Source organism: Grammomys surdaster, unplaced genomic scaffold, assembly GCF_004785775.1.
Source record: "Grammomys surdaster isolate TR1022 unplaced genomic scaffold, NIH_TR_1.0 139, whole genome shotgun sequence".
Lineage (NCBI taxonomy): Eukaryota > Metazoa > Chordata > Mammalia > Rodentia > Muridae > Grammomys > Grammomys surdaster.
Genome location: NW_021604597.1, coordinates 9,248,677 through 9,257,787, shown reverse-complemented (window position 1 = coordinate 9,257,787; position 9,111 = coordinate 9,248,677). Strand labels below are relative to the sequence as shown.

Below are 9,111 nucleotides of genomic sequence, written 5' to 3'. Positions count from 1 at the left end.
CCTCGCTCCCTCCCTCCCTCCCTCCCTCCCTCCCTCCCTCCCTCCCCTACAGGACCATGGACAAATCTGGTGTCAATACCACCTCAGCCAATACCACCTTCTCCCCTGGGACCAGGAGCCTGTGCAACAGAGACTACAAGATCACTCAGGTTCTCTTCCCATTGCTCTACACTGTACTGTTCTTTGCTGGGCTCATCACGAACAGCTTGGCAATGAGGATTTTCTTTCAGATCCGCAGTAAATCCAACTTCATCATTTTTCTTAAGAACACGGTCATCTCTGATCTTCTTATGATTCTAACTTTTCCATTCAAAATTCTTAGTGATGCCAAACTGGGAGCCGGGCCTCTGAGAACCCTGGTGTGCCAAGTTACTTCAGTCACATTTTATTTTACAATGTATATCAGTATTTCATTCCTTGGGCTGATAACGATTGACCGCTACCTGAAGACCACCAGGCCGTTTAAAACTTCCAGCCCGAGCAATCTCTTGGGTGCGAAGATTCTTTCTGTTGTCATCTGGGCCTTCATGTTTTTACTTTCACTGCCTAACATGATTCTCACCAACAGAAGGCCAAAAGATAAGGACATAACAAAATGTTCTTTCTTAAAGTCCGAGTTTGGTCTGGTCTGGCACGAAATAGTCAATTACATCTGCCAAGTCATTTTCTGGATTAATTTTTTAATTGTCATTGTTTGTTACAGCCTCATTACAAAAGAACTCTACAGGTCCTATGTCAGAACAAGGGGTTCAGCCAAAGTTCCCAAGAAAAAGGTGAACGTCAAAGTTTTCATCATCATTGCTGTGTTCTTTATTTGCTTTGTTCCCTTCCATTTTGCACGGATCCCCTATACCCTGAGCCAAACCCGGGCTGTCTTTGACTGCAGCGCCGAGAACACTCTGTTCTACGTGAAGGAGAGCACCCTATGGCTAACATCCTTGAACGCCTGCCTTGATCCATTCATCTATTTTTTTCTTTGCAAGTCTTTCAGAAAGTCCTTGACAAGCATGTTGAGGTGCTCAAAGTCTTCATCAACATCTGGGGCAAACAAGAACAAAGGACAGGAAGGTGGAGACCCAAGCGAGGAGACCCCAATGTAGACCGTTACCCCAGGGGCTGCTTCAGTCTTTAGTGTCCAGACTCCTCCAAGGAAATCACTGCACAAATATATTAACATTCACTAAAAAGAAGCTGAGTTAGTGACTCTTTAAATAAGCAATAAACTAAGGAAATAACTTTTAACTACTTTCCCTGTACATATATGGGAAAAATCCTAGTCTGCAGGCATATAGTAAAATGAACTGCATTCCATTCCTATACTGCAGGCAAATTACATACACACACACACACACACACACAAAAGATTTATCTGGTTTCTACAAAATTAGCAACATGAAATGTAATAGCCACTGTCATTTTAAAACACACTACCAATCACAATAATATTTTTGTAATAACTGAGAAATTTTGTTTGATCTGATACATCAAACACAGTAGTTACCAATTCCCACTTATAACAAGGATAACAACAAAATCACAAAGACGTAAGTCAAATGAAATGACATTGGATAAGGCCTGCATTATTATAAATGCACATTAATATGGTGGATTAATGGGGGAGGGGGAATCGGGACGGGGGATGGCATCTGAAATGTAAATAAATAAAATATCGAATAAAAAAAAGATGGTAGAGGTTTAAAAGGTGTATCTTACCATAAAGAACAGACATGATAATATAACTTAAGGAGAGTAAACTTTCATAATATTCTAACATTAAAAAAAATTACTACTTTCTTAACACTAGAGAGAGCAATTTTACTAAGGGTCTGAGTTTACTGGGTATAGTGCCATTATCGGTACTTATCTGCTAGCTAGCTTTGGAAATGCCCTCTGCTTGAATGAACAGAACACTTCTTAGTAAGAAAACATAAATAACTATAATTACCAAATCGCACATCACATGTACCAATAAGAAAGTGATTGAACTATTTGAGATTACCTGTTCGTAATCGTATGTATAATATTAAAATGCATTTATTCCGTATCATTTTGTTGGAATTTCTTTGTTCAAAATTATTAGATATAATGGTTCAACCTTCTTTGCCTCTATTAAACAGTCAATGTACTTAAGAACTGTGGCCAGTACAGCTTTATTATATATTAGTCTGCAGTTTCTTCAGGAAAGTCATGTCATGTTTGTAAGTCCTCGTGTGATATAAGAGAGAGAAATATGTAGTCAGAATTCATGTTTCATCAGTGGTATTTTTATTTTACTTTCATTAGCTATCAACACAGAATAACGTGTATTTTATAGATATGTTATAACATTTCATTTTATGCATATAAGCAATATGACCAAATTGGAGTCACAGTTGATGCTTTAATATAAACAAAACATCCAAGGGGTGGAAGTTCAAATCATTAGTTTCAAATATTAATGCTCTTTAGAGGGTATTTTCTGACAGAAGATGGTTTAAATACTACAATCTAAATATCAAGTACAAGAAATGAAAAGGGTAGATTATGGTACAGACAAGTTGGCTGAACTTCAATAAGGTTTTCCAAACCCAGCACAAGTAATTGATTTCCATTTCAGGACAAGCTAAGGTTATGTAACTCTTAATGTGCCATCTATTCCAGAGTGGCTGTTCTTCCTATGCTGTACTCTCACAGTGAGGACAAGATGTTGGAGATGCATGTAGACTGTCAAACATGGGAATGTGCAGGTTAGGGACACAGATCAGAGAGCTCTTGCCTAACAACACATGGGACCCAGGTTCCATCTCCAATACTGTAACACGAAAAAGGATTACAGAGTGCAGAACACACAGCTTGTGTCAGTTCTGCCATAGTAATTCCCTCTAAAACTAAACACACAATTTTTAGTTTTGTAAGAATACAAGAGTGTGGGCAACAGAAGAAAATCTAGCAATCAACTATGTCCACCAAACTTTACTCTGCATATGAGATAAACAACAGGCAGCAACATCCCTCAAAATGTCCAGGAATAGAATGGGAGGTGTACACAAGCTCTTCATCAAGGTCCTATGAATTTAGTGTGGACATGATGAGAGACTGCTGGGGGGACAGACACCTTGAACAGGCTCCTCTCCTTTTGTGGCTATGCCTACTTACTGTGATAGCTTTCTACAGTAAATAGATAATGTAATGCTGATAGGTTATGGTATTTTAATAAAAGAACTGCAAGGTATTTGGAATTACCTGTGTGTGATAGTTATGTATACACAGCAGGAAACTAGTGAACAGTGGTGGTGCATGCCTTTACTCCCAGCACTCACGAGACAGAGGCAGGGAAGTCTATGTAAGTTCAAGCCCAGTCTGGTCTACAGAATGAATTCCAGGACAGCCAGGGCTACACGCTACACACACACACACACGCACACGCACACGCACACGCACACGCACACGCACAAAGACTGAACCCTAAACCACATCTTTGGGTTTCTTGTTTCTTTGCTGAAAGGCAATAGGCTGTACATACACCTACATAAACCTGAACTTCTTCAAGACATTCTGAGAGACAGGTTCATGCCTATAATCACAACACTCAGTGGGTGAAGTAGAAGATCACTTCAAGTTCAAGAACACCCTGGTCTACTTAGCCAGTTTCCAATCCAGCCAGGGCTACACAGAAAGACCTGGTCTCAAAACTCCCCAAAGCTGACAGTCTAAAAAAATGTCAGTACGATCAAATGCCTACTATATATGGAACATGCCACCATCTCTGAATGTAAATACTTTGACATATATAAAAACAATACATCTCACATTTCCAATTAATTATTTTGAAGGAAACAAAATTTGATATATGTGAATAGTTAAAAACATGAGGCCATAAAAATGTAGTCATGTTCCTTAGCTCAGTGGCTTACCAGGACTGAGGATGCTAGTAGCTAGCAGTTTTTCTCAGAGATTTCTCACAGGAAACATCTGAAACAGGCCTTGCTGAACCATAGCCCTTGATTATAGTTTCCAGTTCAACACTTGTTTAAAAAAATCCTATAGTCTGACAATGCTTTCTATATTTTAAGAATTAATTCTGTGTCATATGGAATTTATAGGCAATGAAAATTCCAACATCACATCAACAAACCAGATAATCTAATTAAAAGATGGGGTACAGATCTAAACAGAGAATTCTCTACAGAGGAATCTCTAATGGCCAAGATGCAATGGAAGAAATGTTCAACATCCTTAGCCTTCAGAGAAATGCAAATCAGAATGACTCTGAGATTCCATCTTACATCTGTCAGAATGGCTAAGGTCAAAAATTCAAGTAACAGCTTATGCTGGTGAGGATGTGGAGCAAGAGAACAATGGGACACTTTCCTGCTGCTGGTGGGAGTGCAAACTTGTTCAGACACTTTGCAAATTGGTTTCTCAGAAAATAGGGAATTGATCTACCTCAAGACCCAGCAATACCACTCCTGGGCATATACCCAAAGTAGACTCTACCATCCTACAATAACAGTTGCTCAACTATGTTCATAGAAGCTTTATTTGTAATAGCCAGGAAACTGGAAACAACCTAGATGTCCCTCAACTGACGAATGGGTAAAGAAAATGTGGCACATTTACAGAATAGGGTATTATTCTGCTTTTAAAAACAATGACATTGTGAAATTTTTAGGCATATAGATGGAACTGGAAAAGATCATCCTGAATGAGGTAACCCAGACCCAGAAAGACAAACATGGTATGGACTCACTTATAAGTGGATATTAGTCACAAAATAAACAATAACCATGATACAATCCACAGACCCAAAGAAAATAAATAACAAGGAGGACTCAAGGGGGACTCATGAATCTCAGAGAAGAGGAAATAGAATAGACATCATGGGTGGATGGGGGAGCTGAATGGGGTAGAGGTGGGAAACAGGAAGGATCAGGTTGGGAGAGGATGGAGAAAGAGAGTACATGGAGAGACAACCGGAATGGGGGTGGGGGGGGGATGTCTGGAACAAGCTAGAAACCTATGGCAATGGAAACTCCCAGGAATCTATGAGAATGACCTTAGCTAAGAATCCTAGCAATTGGGCATATAGAGCCTGAACTGGCTATCTTCTGTAACCAGGCAAGTCTCTCAATGAAGGAAAGAAGACACCAACTCAGACACAAAACCTTTGAACTACAATTTGTCCTGTCTACAAGATATACAGGGGTAAAGATGGATCACAGACTGAGGGAGTGGTGAGAAACAATTACTGTTCCAGCTTGAGACCCATGCCATAAGAGAGGGCCTAGCCCTGACAATGCTAATGATATTCTGCTATACTTGCAGACAGGAACCTAGCATAATCACCATCAGAGAGGCTTCACCCAGCAACTGATACAGAGATTCACAGCCAAATATTAGGCGGAGCTTGCAGAATCCCACAGAAGAAGAGATGGAGGATTGTAGGGAGCCAGAGGGATCACAGATACTGCAAGAAAACCCACAGAATCAACAAACTCAAGCCCATAGGGTCGCAAAGAAACTGACCTGGCAAGCAAGGAGCCTCCATGGGACTAACCTAGGATCTCTGTATATATGCTACAGTTGTGTAGCTTGGTCCTCAAGTGCGATTCCCAGCAGCAGGAGGAGGGGCTAACTCTGACTCTGTTGCCTGCTTTTGGGACCTTTTCTTCCTATTTGCCTCATCTAGCATCAATAAGAGAAGATACACATAGTCTTACTGCAACTTGACAAGCCAAGGCTGGTTGATATCAACCGAGAGCTCCACTTTTCTGAAGGGGAAGGGAGAAGTGGACTGGGAGAAGGGATGACTGGGAGGAGAGGAGGGAGGTAAAAAACAGAGTTGGGATGAAAATAAATAAATAAATAAATGACTTAATTAAAAATATACAATTTTTCCACCTTTGGCGGGGGGAGGGGGGATTCCAATGTTTACAGTGAGGCTTCCCAACAACACAGACACACTGTGCAGACTGAATATCTAAGACTTCCATAACACAACAGTAGAGCTGGGCTGTGACAAGGAGGACCATTCAGTGGGAATCTCTTAAAACCACAGCCCTTTAAAAATATATATATAATCTTGTCAACCCTTGAATTACAGCTTTTACAACAGAAATAAAACATCAGAGACAGAGCCCTCTCACCACACCTGCAGCTATTGCATAGCCTGTGAGCACCTGCCACCGTGGGATTAGGGTCACGAGTGGGAACTGAAGATGTGGATACACAGCTAATCACAAGCACCAAGAGACAGATGGATTTAACAAAATGGGAAGAACATTAGAAGGCAATTTTCAGAAGTAAATGGACAACTTGAAAATAAAAGGAAATATGACCTTATATTATAAATCTATACTTACATGGCACAGTGCACTTTACTTATAATTTTCAAATTGACTTAAAATATTTTAGTAAGGATTAGAGAAAGCTATCTTCAGTGGGAGTATAAATTGATACACTCCTTATAGAAATCTTTTTGAAAATATCATATAACATTTTGACACATAGCTCTTGATCCAGCCATTCTTACAAATACGTTAAAACAAACATACAAGAGTACGTGAATACATATGTTCAGCAGTAACAGCTCCAAAAGTCAAGCAAGTTAAATGTCCATCAGTAGCAGTTTAACTAAAATGAGAAAGTTGTGTTTATTATTTTGATCAGTGTCTATGTGCTAACATAGACTAAAGAAAATCCAATTTATGTTTATAAATTTTATATTTATATAAGCATATTTATTTATTTATTTATTTAACCAGAAATATGTATACACTAGTATAAATATAGATGACTTCTTGCTATCTATGCACTGGTATTTAGAGTTTTCAAATAGTTGTTTGAGTATGCGTGTGCATGTGTGTACATGCGTGTGTGTTCCCACGTGAGTGTGTGCCTGTGTACACTAGAACACACATATAGTTATCAAAAGACAACCTCAGGTGTCAGACACCACTTGCCATTTTGTTTGAGATAGAGTCTCCTTTTCACTGCTGCATATCCCAGGCTAACTGGCCTGCATGCTTCTAGAGAATTATTTCCACATCCCCTGTCTCACTATACAAGTGACAGAATTACATATACATACTACTGTGTCTAGCTTCATATGGGTTCTGGAGATCTACACTGATTCTTCCACGCTTGTGTGGCAAGCTCTTTACCTACTGATCATCTCCTATGTATTTAATTTTTAAACATATGCTTTCTTTTATGAAAAAATCAGTGTAACTAAATATTAAGCATTTCAAGTATTGTTGTGAATTTATTGCCTGTTTCCAGTTAAACGAGGAGATTTTTTCCAAGACTGATTTTTCACTTCCCAATAGTTCAAGACATCTGCTTGTAAACTACATCGTGTATTTAACATATTATCACTTTTGGTTACGCTAATCGGAAAGTTTAAAACAATTTCACATGATCTAAGGAAAGTACCTCAGTATATTTCAGAGTAAATGAGAGGTTTCTCCTAGAAATATATGAGTTCCTACTTCAACTTACATCCTTAATAAAAATGAAAGCAAACACTTCAACTTTTGCAATATTATTACATTATACATATTAACAACGTCAACAGAAGTCCCTTTGCTCTTATCCTTGATACATCTCCAGAATCCTGGAAGTCTAGAAAAGGAAGTGGGTGTGAACAGCTTCGATTACTGACTAGTTTGCCCCATCTGACCATACTGGTTGGACAATTTACAAATCTAACTTTAAACCTGAGTGTGTACCAGACAGAACTACAAGTCTGTTCAGCTTCTTTTTCCTCTATCAATCATTAACTCTTGGCATAAGGTCTACAGAATAGGGTAAACCATTCCAGATTCATCCTGCTGATATCTTAGGGATGGGGTGGGGATCGGACAAGGCAGGCTCTAAGCTCAAACTCTAGGGCCAGTGGTGGGTTTGTGGTGGTCTCTATCAACACTATTTTGGAAAGATGCTTAATGTACTTACCACGGGAAGCACTTTGAAGCTCTCATTTTAAAAGTATGTAGTATGTTAGGGCCAGGAAGACAGCTCAGCTACTGAAGACCAACCATGACCATGTAGAGTTCAATCCATGGGACCCACATGTTAGAAAGATATAACTAACTCATTGAAGGAACAACACACATACACACACACACAAAAGAATGTACCGTTGTGACCTTAGAAATGATCTTTGTTAACCAGTTCCTCTTTTCAAAGTTTCCCACATTTGGCATTTTGAAATTTGACCAAAACGTGATTTCTACTTCTCATATTATGAAGTTATCCTGTACAGAATTTCCCTTGTTTAAAGTAAAATTTTCCAGACCTTTGTTGTTATATTGGATTGGGGGCTATTGAAAAATTTAAAATTGACTGTGGAAGCTGACAACAAACCTATGCTTTAAATTTGATTTTGCTGGGGTTTTATCTTCTTATGAAGCAAAAGGATATATATTTAAGGGGCATTACATCTGTGAAATCCTAAGTACTTTAGCCAAAGAGAAAATTTTTTAAATTTTTAAAATTCCCTAGAGCTAATCAAAGTTCCCAGGAATATTCCATTTTAAAACGTTCAAGTGTGAGGCCGGGCGGTGGTGGCACATGCCTTTAATCCCAGCACTTGGGAGGCAGAGGCAGGCGGTTTTCTGAGTTCGAGAGTTCGAGGCTAGCCTGGTCTACAGAGTGAGTTCCAGGACAGCCAGGGCTACTCAGAGAAACCCTGTCTCAAAAAACAAAAACAAACAAACAAAAACAAAAAAACAAAAAAAAAGTTCAAGTGTGGAATCAATGTGTTCCAAATCCTCAACTAAGTAATATAGGATTTTCTAGTTAGCCAAACCCTGAAGATGGTCCATCTCTACCGTAAGCGTGTGGCAAGAACTATGAAGTGAAACTGACCATAGATAACCACACATCCTCCGTAAGAGCATCTAATTTCCTCTTTCCCTTCATCTGTCTGGCAGGGAAGCACACTCTCACACATGCTAACTTTCTGTACACTCCCTGAGATTTAAAACAAAACACTATACAGATCTTAGTCCAGCACTGATTCAAAAATTCTCGAGGTCTCAAGAACGTAGGTGGTTTCCCAAAAGGGCTTCCTAAAAGTGTCACACAGTATCTTCACTCAAAGTGGCAATTCAAGAAACCTAAGCAATG

The 9,111-nt window shown here is 39.1% G+C and overlaps 2 protein-coding genes across 5 annotated transcripts in view; one reads left to right on the top strand and one right to left on the bottom strand.

The window, feature by feature from the left end:
- P2ry12 (purinergic receptor P2Y12) overlaps positions 1 to 2,044 on the top strand; it is a 53,778-nt gene extending 51,734 nt beyond the window's left edge. For all 4 annotated transcript variants that reach the window (XM_028763660.1, XM_028763657.1, XM_028763659.1 and 1 more), the window contains exon 3: positions 53 to 2,044. In XM_028763660.1, coding sequence (XP_028619493.1) covers positions 57 to 1,100 — 1,044 coding nt within the window. In that variant the 5' untranslated portion in view covers positions 53 to 56 and the 3' untranslated portion in view covers positions 1,101 to 2,044. The remainder of the gene's footprint in view (positions 1 to 52) is intronic.
- Med12l (mediator complex subunit 12L) overlaps positions 1 to 9,111 on the bottom strand; it is a 292,238-nt gene that overhangs the window by 81,564 nt on the left and 201,563 nt on the right. The gene's annotated exons all lie outside the window — the stretch shown is intronic.